Source organism: Esox lucius, chromosome 7, assembly GCF_011004845.1.
Source record: "Esox lucius isolate fEsoLuc1 chromosome 7, fEsoLuc1.pri, whole genome shotgun sequence".
Lineage (NCBI taxonomy): Eukaryota > Metazoa > Chordata > Actinopteri > Esociformes > Esocidae > Esox > Esox lucius.
This window is the reverse complement of record NC_047575.1, coordinates 49,196,994-49,212,370: the sequence shown is the minus strand read 5'-3', so window position 1 is coordinate 49,212,370 and position 15,377 is coordinate 49,196,994. Positions and strand designations below refer to the sequence as shown.

At 42.9% G+C, this 15,377-nt stretch overlaps 1 protein-coding gene across 2 annotated transcripts in view; it reads left to right on the top strand.

Moving 5' to 3' along the window:
- The first annotated feature begins 2,853 nt into the window (after positions 1-2,853).
- The window catches only part of grm5a (glutamate receptor, metabotropic 5a), a 33,716-nt gene continuing 21,192 nt past the window's right edge, over positions 2,854-15,377 (top strand). Inside the window, exons 1-6 of one of the 2 annotated variants that reach the window (XM_034293060.1) lie at positions 2,854-3,006; positions 4,379-4,735; positions 5,642-5,775; positions 6,200-6,369; positions 6,467-6,570; positions 6,927-7,041. In XM_034293060.1, coding sequence (XP_034148951.1) covers positions 4,505-4,735; positions 5,642-5,775; positions 6,200-6,369; positions 6,467-6,570; positions 6,927-7,041 — 754 coding nt within the window. In that variant the 5' untranslated portion in view covers positions 2,854-3,006; positions 4,379-4,504. Of the gene's footprint in view, positions 3,007-4,378; positions 4,736-5,641; positions 6,064-6,199; positions 6,370-6,466; positions 6,571-6,926; positions 7,042-15,377 lie in introns of both variants that reach the window. The other variant, XM_034293059.1, reaches the window with a different exon arrangement.

Genomic DNA, 15,377 nt, shown 5'->3' with positions numbered 1-15,377 from the left:
GGTCCCCACAAGGATAGAAACATGAAGTATGTGTGTGTCTGTTTGTGTGCGTGTAAGAGAGAGGGAGAGATACATTTATAAATAGACCTATATACAACTCCAATAAAACACACAAATATCAACACATATTTGGGATTAGAAATATGCTCCACAGGAAATGTTAACATGGCCGTGAGTGAACTGAAAGACAAAACTAGGAGGGGTTTCTATGCAATTCAAAACTCAATTAAATTAGACATACCAATTAGAATCTGGCTCAAAATATTTAATAATTCTGTAAGAGCATCGTAAAAGTACAGAGAAAAATTCCAAACAATGCCTGCAGAGCATTCTCATAATGCAGAGACACCACAAAAAATCTAAGTAAACTTCAATGCTATTTGGCTCTGAACAGACATACACAGTGGCAAACTATCTGATCACTGTGACTGATAGAAAACTGAGGAAAGCATTGACTATATACAGACTCAGCGAACACAGCCTGGCCATAGAGACTGGTCGTCACAGACAGGTCTGGCAACCCAGAGATGCCAGGTTGTGTTTACTCTGCCCACAGAACAAAACTGAAACCGAAACACACTTTCTCCAAAAGGGTTGGATAACTACTGTATACAGACCTGCTGGCAACTTTCTTCCCCCAGATTTAAAAACGACAGAGAATTTGGAACAGAGACTTAAGTCGAAAAAACAATGTATATTGGGTGAGAAGACTCATTGTGCCATTTATGGTGCTAAATATGTTGCATCATGCACACTTGTAGGGACAGCCAGTTGACCCAATAATCTTACACACAGAAAACACACACATACAACATACACTTAGATACACAACCACACACACACAAAATAATTATATGTGATTATTTTACTGTATTAAAAAAAATATATATATATATATATTTAAATACACTCACCTAAAGGATTATTAGGAACACCTGTTCAATTTCTCATTAATGCAATTATCTAATCAACCGATCACATGGCAGTTGCTTCAATGCATTTAGGGGTGTGGTCCTGGTCAAGACAATCTCCTGAACTCCAAACTGAATGTCAGAATGGGAAAGAAAGATTATTTAAGCAATTTTGAGCGTGGCATGGTTGTTGGTGCCAGACGGGCCGGTCTGAGTATTTCACAATCTGCTCAGTTACTGGTATTTTCACGCACAACCATTTCTAGGGTTTACAAAGAATGGTGTGAAAAGGGAAAAACATCCAGTATGCGGCAGTCCTGTGGGCGAAAATGCCTTGTTGATGCTAAAGGTCAGAGGAGAATGGGCTGACTGATTCAAGCTGATAGAAGAGCAACTTTGACTGAAATAACCACTCGTTACAACCGAGGTATGCAGCAAAGCATTTGTGAAGCCACAACACGCACAACCTTGAGGTGGATGGGCTACAACAGCAGAAGACCCCATCGGGTACCACTCATCTCCACTAGAAATAGGAAAAAGAGGCTACAATTTGCACAAGCTCACCAAAATTGGACAGTTGAAGACGTGAAGAATGTTACCTGGTTACCATGAGTCTCGATTTCTGTTGAGACATTCAGATGGTAGAGTCAGAATTTGGCGTGAACAGTATGAGAACATGGATCCATCATCCCTTGTTACCACTGTGCAGGCTGGTGGTGGTGGTGTAATGGTGTGGGGGATGTTTTCTTGGCACACTTTAGGCCCCTTAGTGCCAATTGGGCATTGTTTAAATGCCACGGCCTACCTGAGCATTGTTTCTGACCTTGTCCATCCCTTTATGACCACCATGTACCCATCCTCTGATGGCTACTTGGTTTCTTGAACATGACAATGAGTTCTCTGTACTGAAATGGCCCCCACAGTCACCAGATCTCAACCCAATAGAGCATCTTTGGGATGTGGTGGAACGGGAGCTTCGTGCCCTGGATGTGCATCCCACAAATCTCCATCAACTGCAAGATGCTATCCTATCAATATGGGCCAACATTTCTAAAGAATGCTTTCAGCACCTTGTTGAATCAATGCCCCGTAGAATTAAGGCAGTTCTGAAGGCGAAAGGGGGTCAAACACAGTATTAGTATGGTGTTCCTAATAATCCTTTAGGTGAGTGTATATATATATATATATATATATATATATATATAGAGAGAGAGAGAGAGAGAGAGAGAGAGAGAGAGAGAGAGAGAGAGAGAGAGAGAGAGAGAGAGAGAGAGAGAGACAAAGAGAGAACATTTTGTTAATAATTGTATGAACTTTCTTTTATTGCTACATTTTAAAACGCTTTGGCATTATTGTTCAGTTGTAACTTTCATGCTAATAAAGCCCATTTGAATTTAATTGAATTGAAAGAGAGAGAGGGGGAGAGAAAGAGAGAGTGTGTGTGTGCGCGTGTGTGTAAGAGAGAGCAAGAGAGAGAGTGTGTGTGTGTGTGCATGCGCGTGTGTGTAAGAGAGAGCGAGAGAGAGAGAGAGAGAGAGAGAGAGAGAGAGAGAGAGAGAGAGAGAGAGAGAGACAAAGAGAGAACATTTTGTTAATAATTGTATGAACTTTCTTTTATTGCTACATTTTAAAACGCTTTGGCATTATTGTTCAGTTGTAACTTTCATGCTAATAAAGCCCATTTGAATTTAATTGAATTGAAAGAGAGAGAGGGGGAGAGAAAGAGAGAGTGTGTGTGTGCGCGTGTGTGTAAGAGAGAGCAAGAGAGAGAGTGTGTGTGTGTGTGCATGCGCGTGTGTGTAAGAGAGAGCGAGCGAGAGAGAAAGAGTGTGTGTGTGTGTGTTGGAGGGGGTGATAGTGGAATCACAATTGTGTGGCGGGAACATTCTCTCCTCAAGACTGAGCGCGAGAGCCACCGGCTGCTGAGGGCGGGAAAGAAAGCACGATTCTGAGACATTTTTTCTGTTGTTGCCATGGCAAATCATGGATTAGTTGTGATTCGTGATGATCTGTTCCTGTCGCAGTAATCTCTGGGAATATAGCTGGCTAATAATTTCTACAGAATTGCTTCAAAAGCCCAAAGTGTTTTATTAAGGTAAGCAGAAGACAATGTTATACTTACATCAGAACCATGGAAGTTAGACATTTGGCTATTGGCATATACAAATATAAAATGTTACAACCACTGATTTTAGTTAAAACATTTTGTTGCATGTTTCTTTTGTTCTGGTTTCATTACTAGCATGTATTCACATTAATAACCACGTTTAAAGAGGTCAATGCGGGGCCAGACATCAGTTGTGGTTTTTCATGGTCATTTAGTAGGACCACGCTGATAGCTTGCTACATGGTTTTAGTTTCAGGGGTTGTACAGTTAACAGATCCCATGTTCTTGCATTGGCGTGATGTATTGAGAGATGTATTGAAAATAGAAACGGATTGAAAATTGAAACGTAATGTATTAACATTGCTATGATATGGACCCTTAGCATCTCATATTATGATGGCGAATCATTTATGCTTTTATAGATATCAGATCTTTTAATTGATATCATTTTGTTTTAAAACAGCTATATTGAATTAAAATAAATAATGACAGTTACTTTTTACCACAGTGTTCCTTTTTGGAGCGTCATTCTCCCCCAGTTCATTCTATCATATCGTCTATATCCAGTTGTTTTGAGCTTATAAATCACGATTGATACAATTTCGGCTTCAAGTGATAATCAAGTGAAGTGTTTATTTTAGGAACATGGACTGCGATTTAACGCTATGCGAAAATGCCCTCAAAATGCAATGGTAAGAATGACAGTCACCAGAGCCCAACTTTCGTTATGAATCCGTAATGTTACTGTTGCGAGTGCACAATCAAATAGTTTAGCACTCGGTAGCCCCACACTACAAGACAATAGTCTGTGTTATGTGCAGCTTCAGGACCTGTAGGCTAAATCCTCCGTATTGGGAATAGATGAAAACATCAAGTCTTCACTTGCGATTTAACCGTGAACCTCATCCTGACAATTTATTAACATTCCGTTGCTGTTTGCAATGTAAACGGTTGACTACCACTCAGTCACAACAAATTGCAGGCCTGGTTTATTCAATTCATGAGGTCCAGTGGGACTACTTATTTTTTAATTGACTACACTCACCTGCATGTGGGCTTGAAGAGAGGGGAGCAATGACAAAAGCAATGGAACTGTCTTGAAAGTTCAGAGTTAAGTTTTAAAGTTCCAAAAGCTATTCTGTAACACGTTTCATGCTTCCTGTTCTATGGTCAAGACACAAGGTGAGCAGTAAATCACACCAAGGAGCAGAACAATCTGGTGACACTGGTATTTTGGTGAAGGAAACTAATCATGCAGATTATTCCGGATCCCAGGAAGAAACTCTACTTCCTGTGTAGATCCTGTCCTACTGGAATATAGACATTACCCTCACACAGACACAATTATACCCACTCACAGGTTCTGGATGGAGTGAGCATGGATCTCTCTGAACATACAGCTCAGTGAGAACCAAAACACCACTCTGGCATTGACATCACCACCACCATGCTACAACCAACAGAAGCAGGTTCCTGAAAGTAGAAGATGGAAAGAGCAGAGAGGATAGAGGCAGGTGAGGGAAGAAGAATGAGGCTGAAAGATGGATGTGGAAGGAGTATTTTCTTGCGGCTGCTCCTGGCATGTGTGTTGCTGGGAGATGACCTGGTCTGTGTGGTCACGGCCCAGGCCAATGAGAGGAGAGTCCTGGCGCACATTCCTGGTGACATCATCATAGGAGCACTGTTCTCTGTTCACCATCAACCACCCGCAGACAAGGTACAAAGTGTGTGTGTGTGCGTGTGTTAGATGGAGTGTGTGCGTGTGTTAGATGGAGTGTGTGCGTGTGTTAGATGGAGTGTGTGTGTTTGATGGCATATCTGTTTGTTTCTGTGTGTTTAACAAAGTGTGTTTGTGACAGTGTGTATGTATTTGACACAGTGTGTGTGTGTGTCGGAGTGTGTGTGTGTTTGTGACAGAGTGAGTATGTATTTGACACAGTGTGTGTGTATTTGATGGAGTGTGTGTGTGTTTGACGGAGTGTGTATGTTTGACAGAGTGTGTGTGACAGAGTGTGTAATTATTTGATGCAGTGTGTGTGTGTGTGTGTGTGACAGAGTGTGTGTGTATTTGACACAGTGTGTGTGTGTGTGACAGAGTCTGTGTGTGTGTGAGACACAGTGTGTTTGTGTGACAGAGTGTGTGTGTATTTGACACAGTGTGTCTGTGTGTGACAGAGTGTGTGTGTGTGTGAGACACAGTGTGTGTGTGACAGAGTGTGTGTGTATTTGACACAGTGTGTGTGTGTGACAGAGTGTGTGTGTATTTGACACAGTGTGTGTGTGTGACAGAGTGTGTGTGTATTTGACACAGTGTGTGTAGGTGACAGAGTGTGTGTGTATTTGACACAGTGTGTGTGTGTGTGTGTGTGACAGAGTGTGTGTGTATTTGACACAGTGTGTGTGTGTGACAGAGTGTGTGTGTATTTGACACAGTGTGTGTGTATTTGACACAGTGTGTGTGTGTGTATTTGACACAGTGTGTGTGTGTGTATTTGACACAGTGTGTGTATTTGACACAGTGTGTGTGTGTGACACAGTGTGTGTATTTGACACAGTGTGTGTATTTGACACAGTGTGTGTGACAGTGTGTGTGTATTTGACACAGTGTGTGTGTGTCCTGTAGGTCCATGAGCGTAAGTGCGGGGCGGTTCGGGAGCAATATGGTATCCAGCGTGTTGAGGCCATGATGCACACGCTTGACCTCATCAACTCTGACCCCAACCTCCTCCCCAACATCACCCTGGGCTGTGAGATCAGGTATGACCCCAACATCACCCTGGGCTGTGAGATCAGGTATGACCCCAACATCACCCTGGGCTGTGAGATCAGGTATGACCCCAACATCACCCTGGGCTGTGAGATCAGGTATGAACCCAACATCACCCTGGGCTGTGAGATCAGGTATGACCCCAACATCACCCTGGGCTGTGAGATCAGGTATGACCCCAACATCACCCTGGGCTGTGAGATCAGGTATGAACCCAACATCACCCTGGGCTGTGAGATCAGGTATGACCCCAACATCACCCTGGGCTGTGAGATCAGGTATGACCCCAACATCACCCTGGGCTATGAGATCAGGTATTGATCAGGTATTGTCTCAGGTAATTCCGCTGCATGGATGTTTAACACAGGGACTTGTGCTGACAGTATCAGTACACCTGTGTGTTTTCCCTCACAGGGACTCGTGTTGGCACAGTGCAGTGGCCCTAGAACAGAGCATAGAGTTCATCAGAGACACGCTGGTCTCCAACGAGGAGGAGGAGAGTTTGAATCACGGGAAATGTCTGGGAGAGGACGGCATGGAGATGACACCTGTTAGGGGCAAGAAACCCATCGTAGGACTCATTGGTACAGAAACGCACACACACAATGCACACACTCTGTTGTAAAGCAAATCCCCTGTTTGGAGTTGTACAGATCCCCCTCCTTGTGTTGTCTTCTTTAGGCCCAGGGTCCAGCTCTGTGGCCATACAGGTGCAGAACCTTCTGCAACTGTTCAACATTCCACAGATCGCCTACTCTGCTACCAGCATGGACCTCAGTGACAAGGTAGGACAGAGTGAGCCTCCATTTTACCTGACTGTAAGTATGTTTCCCACTGTTTCTGATGGAGCCTATGTTGGAACTGTTGGTACTTTGTTTCTGATATAGAATGTGTAAGTGATACTGTGTTTCTGAAAGAGTCTCTATAAGTGACACTGTGTTTCTGATACAGCCTGTATAAGTGATACTGTATTTCTGATACAGCCTGTATAAGTGATACTGTGTTTCTGAAAGAGTCTCTATAAGTGATACTGTGTTTCTGATACAGCCTGTATAAGTGACACTGTGTTTCTGATACAGCCTGTATAAGTGATACTGTGTTTCTCTTACAGCCTATATAAGTGGCACTGTGTTTCTTTTAGAGCCTTTATAAGTACTTCATGAGGGTGGTACCATCAGATGCTCAGCAGGCCAGAGCCATGGTGGACATCGTCAAGAGATACAACTGGACCTATGTCTCTGCTATACACACTGAAGGTAAGACACCTGCACCTGCCTGCTGTCTTGCTGTCTGTCTGCCTGTCTGTCTCTGGTGGAGTGGTCCCCATTCTTGGTGGAAAGCGGCATGTTGTTCCATCTGTAATAAGCATTGCGTAACAGAAGTCTATTCATAGCAGTTACTGTACACCACACGTCCTGTATGTACTGATGCAGCCAGTCACCATGGAAACCCAACACTCCACCTCACACAGTTGTTTAATCATCTTTGGAACATGCTAGTGAGTGTATAAACCAGTGGTTTAATTATCTTTGGAACATGCTAGTGAGTGTATAAACCAGTGGTTTGATTATCTTTGGAACATGCTAGTGAGTGTATAAACCAATGGTTAATCATCTTTGGAACATGCTAGTGAGTGTATAAACCAGTGATTAATCATCTTTGGAACATGCTAGTGAGTGTATAAACAAGTAGTTAATCATCTTTGGAACATGCTAGTGAGTGTATAAACCAGTGGTTAATCATCTTTGGAACATGCTAGTGAGTGTATAAACCAGTGGTTAAATAGTTTTTGGAACATGTTAGTAAGTGTATAAACCCGTGGTTAATCATCTTTGGAACATGCTAGTGAGTGTATAAACCAGTGGTTAATCATCTTTGGAACATGCTAGTGTGTAATCCAATGGTTTTATTGTCTTAGTAACATGCCAATAGTAAGGGTGTCTTGTACATAACCTTAGACACAAAAATCATTGAGTCAACTCACAAATTCACAGTTATATCTCTGGTCAGAAAAGCCTCTCCAGACATTAGTTCTGATCCAGTTTGGTAATAGGTCATGTTGTATTGAACAACACCATGTGATGCTTCATGGTTTAATTACTGTATAACATTTATATATTGACTGATGTAATCTCCATCAAGGCAATGATACACACAAGATCTCTCTCTCTCACACACACGCAATACACGTACACCCACACAAACACACACACACTCACAGAAAAGCAACCGACAGCTGGCCCAGTGCCCCAATGGCATACATTTTTCCAGAAAAGAGGACACACACACGCCTCTACCTGTCCCAGAGAGATAGGAATTAGAGTGAAGATGTGACAGTGAGACAGGTGAAGATGGGACAGTGAGACAGGTGAAGATGGGACAGTGAGACAGGTGAAGATGGGACAGTGAGACAGGTGAAGATGGGACAGTGAGACAGGTGAAGATGGGACAGTGAGACAGGTAGCAACGTGGTCCAGACAACTAAATCACGTGTTCACTTCCTGCAGTAATCAAATACGCTTACTAAAAGCAATTACTAAGTGCCCTGTGAGTCTGTTTAACCATCAGATAAAGAGACAGACAAACAGCTGGGAAATACACAATCTAATCCCTTATAGTAGTCAACAATGTTTAGGCTTAATATTGAATATTGGACCGGTGGGTTATATACTTCAGGACAGTTCTTTGATGGGGATTTTAGGTTGGTGTGCGGTCGGCCTGTGAATCCATCCCAGGCAATGTTCTCAAAGCACTGTAACTCTGCCACCATGCGTAGCCAGACTTCCATGGATTCTGAGTTAGCCTCCACCATCTAAGTCTACGGCAGGCGTCCTTGTTAGCGTCACTACTGACATGAACACTGTTGACTGGAGAAACAGAGAATCATGGAAATGAGATCACCAACCGCTAACGATGCATATAGTTGCTATGCACACACACAGACCAGGCTTATGACTCATAAGGGCTTATTGCATGAGCAGCCCGCTCTCACCCGAGGGCCGGGGGAATGAGACAAGCAGACACGCATTCTCACCAAACCCCTGCAGAACGCTGCTCCGTATACACTTTACGTTTTATTTAGCACGTTCTTATTCAGCACACCAGGTGGTGAGTGCAAATAAGACTACAACATATCACAACTGCATCAAATAATCGTGTCAAGGAGGGTGGCTGGGTTTCTGATGCTTCCCCTCCTCATCCCTGACTGTAGACTGCTTCTTCTCCTCTTCCCTAACTCTAGAGTACTTTCCTTGCACATCTGTAAATCTAGACTGCTTCTTCTCCTCTTCCCTAACTCTAGAGTACTTCCCTTGCACATCTGTAAATCTAGACTGCTTCTACTCCTCATCCCTAAATCTAGACTGCTTCCACTCCTCATCCCTTAATCTAGACCCACTTCTCCTCATCCCTAACTTTAGACTACTTCCCTTCCAAATCCATAAATCTAGACTGCTTCTTCTCCTCATCCCTAACTTTAGACTACTTCCCTTCCAAATCCGTAAATCTAGACTGCTTCTTCTCCTCATCCCTAACTCTAGACTACTTCCCTTCCACATCCATAAATCTAGACTGCTTCCAGTCCTCATCCCTAAATCTAGACTGCTTCTACTCCTCATCCCTAACTTTAGACTACTTCCCTTCCACATCCATAAATCTAGACTGCTTCCAGTCCTCATCCCTAAATCTAGACTGCTTCTACTCATCCCTAAATCTAGACTACTTCTTCTTCTCATCCCTAACTCGAGTACTTCCCTTGCACATCTGTAAATCTAGACTGCTTCTACTCCTCATCCCTAAATCTAGACTGCTTCCACTCCTCATCCCTAAATCTAGACCCACTTCTCCTCATCCTTAACTTTAGACTACTTACCTTCCAAATGCGTAAATCTAGACTGCTTCTTCTCCTCAACCCTAACTCTAGACTACTTCCCTTCCACATCCATAAATCTAGACTGCTTCCAGTCCTCATCTCTAAATCTAGACTGCTTCTACTCATCCCTATATCTAGACTGCTTCCACTCTTCATCCCTAAATCTAGACTGCTTCTTCTCCTCATCCCTAACTCCCTAAGATCTGAGTTACACAATTCTATCACTTCTGTATTGGCCACTCTGTAATCTAGCCTGCCAACGCAGAAGACATTTATTTACATGTACCATAATAATAGCTTCTGTTCCTCACTCAAAACTTTCCTTATCAAACGTTTTTGGAAAGGAAAGAAAAAGGTGCAGTAGTCTTTACATTTTTTCCGGAGCTGTAACTGTTTTACTCTAATTAATACACTGAAAAAAATTATAAACGCAACACTTTTGTTTTTGCCCCCATTTATCATGAGCCGAACTCAAAGATCTAAGACTTTCTCTATGTACACAAAAGGCCTAATCCTCTCAAATATTGTTCACAAATATGAGCACTTCTCCTTTGCCGAGATAATCCATCCACCTGTGCCATATCAAGATGCTGATTAGACAGCATGATTATTGCACAGGTGTGCCTTAGGCTGGCCACAATAAAAGGCCACTCTAAAATGTGCAGTTTCACTGTATTGGGGGGGTCCGGGGGGTCTGAAAACCAGTCAGTATCTGGTGTGACCACCATTTGCCTCACGCAGTGCAACACATCTCCTTCGCATAGAGTTGATCAGGTTGTTGATTTTGGACTGTAGAATGTTGGTCCACTCCTCCTCAATGGCTGTGCGAAGTTGCTGGATATTGGCAGGACCTGGAATACGCTGTCGTATATGCCGATCCAGAGCATCCCAAACATGCTCAATGGGTGACATGTCCGGTGAGTATGCTGGCCATGCAAGAACTGGGATGTTTTCATCTTCCAGGAATTGTGTACAGATCCTTGCAACATGGGGCTGTGCATTATCAAGCTGCAATATGAGGTGATGGTCTTGGATGAATGGCACACCAATGGGCCTCAGGATCTTGTCACGGTATCTCTGTGCATTCAAAATGCCATCAATAAAATGCACTTGTGTTCGTTGTCCATAACACATGCCTGCCCATACCATAACCCCACCGCCACCATGGGCCACTCGATCCACAACGTTGACATCAGCAAACCGTTCACCCACACAAGGCCATACACGCTGTCTGCCATCTGCCCTGTACAGAGAAAACCAGGATTCATCCGTGAAGAGGACACCTCTCCAAAGTGCCAGATGCCATCAAATATGAGCATTTGCCCACTCAAGTCAGTTACGATGACGAACTGCAGTCTTGTCAAAACCCCGATGAGGACGACGAGCATGCAGATGAGCTTCCCTGAGACGGTTTCTGACAGTTTGTGCAGGAATTCTTTGGTTATGCAAACCGATTTGTAAATGTAAAAATATTGGTCTTGAGTCGCAAGTTCTGTTGTGTTTTACATTTTTTTTTTACATGCATGATGACCAGGACACAACCATGACCAGGACATCACAAGATGACCAGGACACAAACAAATGGATCATGTGTTACTGGAACAGGTGTGAGATGCCATGGGGATTCTACAGAACGTGGAAGACCTAAACATTATTCATTGGTGATGCAGTAAAATTACAAAAGACCAAAAGTTGCCAGCCTTGCCCACTGTCTGTCCAGATGGCTGTCATTAGAAACCTGCAAATATGAGCTGTCCCTGCTGTGGACACTCAGATTCCTTCAGGTTCTGGAACTATGCAGCAGTGGCTGGCATGAATCCATGTATCCCTTTCTGTCACTTTCACTGCAGTTGGAGTTGTCAGGAGCATCAATATGGTCCTTTCCATCTTGGGTCTTTCCAGCACTTTCTGTGTAAATCCTTCACCACCACAAAGTCACCTGGCTCAATCCTGTGGTTGCCTGCATGTTGGAGTGCTGGTAGAGTGGCTTTGACTCTTGGGAACAGAGCTTTCAGAACATTATTAAGACTTTTACAGTATTCAGTCATTTCATCATCCATTCCCTGGAGAGTCATCCTGTTCTGAGGGAAAGGTGTGTTAGTCATTCTCATGGTTCGTCCAGTGACAACTTCATGAGGGGAAAGACTAGTGATTGAATATACGCATACTCATCAAAGCCAATGGTATCACCTTTATCCAAGTCAACCCTGTCTCAGCTTGTAGTTTTGCCAATTTCAATGTGCCATTAGCACGCTCCACTGCCCCTCCTGACTGAGGGTGGTAACTACAGTATGCCCTTAAATGGATTTGCAGGGCTTCTGACACTGAGGTTATTACCTTGTTCATTAAGTGTGTACCATTGTCTGATGTCAGTCGTGTGGGAATTCCCCACCGTGGGATTATTTCTCTGATCATCGGTCATTTTGCCTAGGGAGACAGGATCAGTGTTAGAGTTATGTGCCTAACACTTCATGACAGAGATTGACTTAAGAAGAAAGATAAAATCAAGTAACGAAGACACTAGAGCAGAGTGGTGGATCGGTTTACCAGTTGATGTGAGAAAGCTCCAAAAATCATGCACCACACCAAACGCATAGCGAAAATCTGTATAGATATTAACCATAGCTCCAGTAGCCAGGATACAGGCTCTGGTAAGCGCAAACAGCTCTACTTCTTGAGCAGAGAGGTGCGAAGGCAAACTTGTACTCTTCACCAAATCATGAGCAGTAACGACTGCATATGCAACGTTGGGATGACCAGAATCAGTGCGAGAGGCTGATCCATCACGTTATCTGTTTTAATTCATCCAAATACCAGGGGTGGTGAACCTGAACAGTCTCTGGACCATCACCCTCTCTGTTTGGATTGGGGAAATGGATCATCGGGAACTGCTCAGCTGCATACCTCTCAGGTGTCTTCCTTTTCTTCCATAAATCCATTCGTACTTCATGTATTCTTGCTGCTTCCTTCAAAACATCCATTGTATCATTTAAATCATCCCCACTTCCTTCTTTAGGAGGCTGGTAACCCCCCACCGCTCCTATTCCAAGCCCCCCTGCTTCACCAGGTGGCTGTAACTGTTCTAACAGTTGGGGCTGATTTGAGTAGGGTGGCGTTATCACAGGATGCAGTCTTTCTTCCCTTTGTCTCGTTTCTTTGGAACGCATTCCATTGTCTTGCCTCTTTCACTTTCCACATTCTGCAACATAATTTCAGCGCCGTTTCTGCCAGTACTGCGTTGGTTTTTCTCATCATTTTCTTTCCGCCTGCCTTTTCCATCAGCGAAAATTGTGCCAGTTCCCTCTCTTCCAAAATCAAACAACATTGGTTAAGGATTCTAGAACTAGGAGTGTCATTTCTAGGCCAAAGTCCATAAGTCCATTTAATCCACAAAGCACAATCGGTAACCGCCTCAATTCCCCATTTCTCCAACATGATCTTGTTCGGACCCGTAAGACGTGTTTGCACATCCCGCATTTTACTTTTAGTCAAACCCATCCTTGTCAAGTACTCTCAATTGTGTGTAATAACTGCCTTACAATGACCAATATGCTTTATTAAAATTCCCAACTTCGTTATACAAACTCACAATAATAAATATAATACATTCATCATAAAACACAAAATCCACAATACATTCAAAAAGAAAGTTAAATTGGTCCAAAATCAATACAACAACAATCGCTTCCCTTTACCAAATGCGCTGAAATACCTCCACGAGGTAATTATCTCCACACAAGGTAGGCCACGGCCTTCTCCCCCACATGAGGTAAACCCTTTTTTATTGTATAAAAAATAATATATAATTATAATAATTACGTAGCTACATCACAAATATCTCAAAATCTGTTATGTTTATATAGCTGTATCACAGTGTAACATTTAGGGCTTAATTACAATTTTCTTTATTTCTTTACTTTCTTTAAATACCACTGTCTACCCGAGTGTTACTCACTGTCAGAATCTGCCAGAAACCAACAATAAAATGTAAGACTCACCAGAAAACTTTAAAAAGTCGTGGAGTGGCACACAATCCCTGGGTCAATGAGTCCGATACTCTGAAAAAGCCGCTCAGAAAGGGTCCACATCTATTTTTTGTTAGATGGGAATTCATCCCTGCCTGATAGGGAGACACTTCTGGCAAAGTTTTGTTGCGTGCTATCCCAGAGGAAAGACTCAGAGTTGCCCAAATGTAACTTATGACGCCAAATGTAAATGCCAAAAATTTGGTCTTGAGTCGCAAGTTCTATCGTGTTTTTTATTTTTACATGCATGTGATTATCATCAAAATACAACCACCTACACGTGGTTGGAAATTGATCAAACATCTATGTACCTCAGTCCTTCTAACAAGTTTTATAGTCCCCTGTCCTTTGCAACCCCCTACTCATTACCTTACAATAACAAAACATACATTCCTCTGCAACTTAAGACCCACCCCTTATTCCTTCATTGTGACTGGTAAACATTTCACAGCATACAAAAAATACCTGTATACTAATGAATATAAAAGATGTTAAAATACAAAAACACAAAACTGCTAACTAAAGAAAGTAGTAATAATATTAAACAAATATTCTGGTCTTCACCTCCAAAATTCCATCACAGATTGTTGCAGCAGCTGTCTGGGTGGCTGGTCTCAGACGATCTTGGGGGTGAAGGTGCTGGATATGGAGGTCCTGGGCTGGTGTGGTTACAGGTGGTCTGCGGTTGTGAGGCTGGTTGGATGAACTGGCAAATTCTCTGAAACGCCTTTAGAGACGGCTTATGGTAGAGAAATTAACATTCAATTAATGGGCAACAGCTCTGGTGGACATTCCTGCAGTCAGCATGTTAATTGCACCCTCCCTCAAAACTTGGGACATCTGTGGCACTGTGCTGTGTGATGGAACTGCACATTTTAGAGTGGTCTTTTATTGTGGCCAGCCTAAGGCTCACCTGTGCAATAATCATGCTGTCTAATCAGCATCTTGATATGCCACACCTCTGAGACCTGTGGTCACTAACACACATTTAGACAGATTTGTGAACAATATTTGAGAGAAATAGGCCTTTTGTGTACATAGAGAAAGTCTTAGATCTTTGAGTTCAGCTCATGATAAATGAGGGCAAAAACAAAAGTATTGCGTTTATAATTTTGTTCAGTGTAGATCATTTTTGGGAGTATGACCAGATGGTTTTGCTGGTACCACCAACTGAAAGACAGTATGTTAGCCTGGAGCCCTGGTGTGTGTGTGTAGTGGGGGGCTGTAGGGAGGGAAGCTTGCTTTTAACTTAGTCTGATACCCCATGTGGCATGCAAAAACACACACACTTACACCAATGTAATCTCACAGCTCCACACATGCATGCACACACACCAGAGATAGAGAATAGAATTTCCACAGCAACAGTAACTAGGTGACCTGGTTTCCATGTGAACAGGGGAATTTCCCCCTGGTATAAGAGAAATGGGGACACTAACCATATGGAGCTGAACACTGGTATACATACATTACCTCCTCATGGTCTGGTGTACATTATCACCTCACTGTTTGGTACACATTAACTCCTCACTGTTTGGTATACATTACCCACTGACTGTCTAATATACATTACCACCTCACTGGTGTACATTGCCTTCTCAGTGTCTGTAATACATTGTCTCTTCACTGTCTGATATACATTAACACCTCACTGTGTGTCACTTCAGTGTCTTTACATATATACATATTACCACCT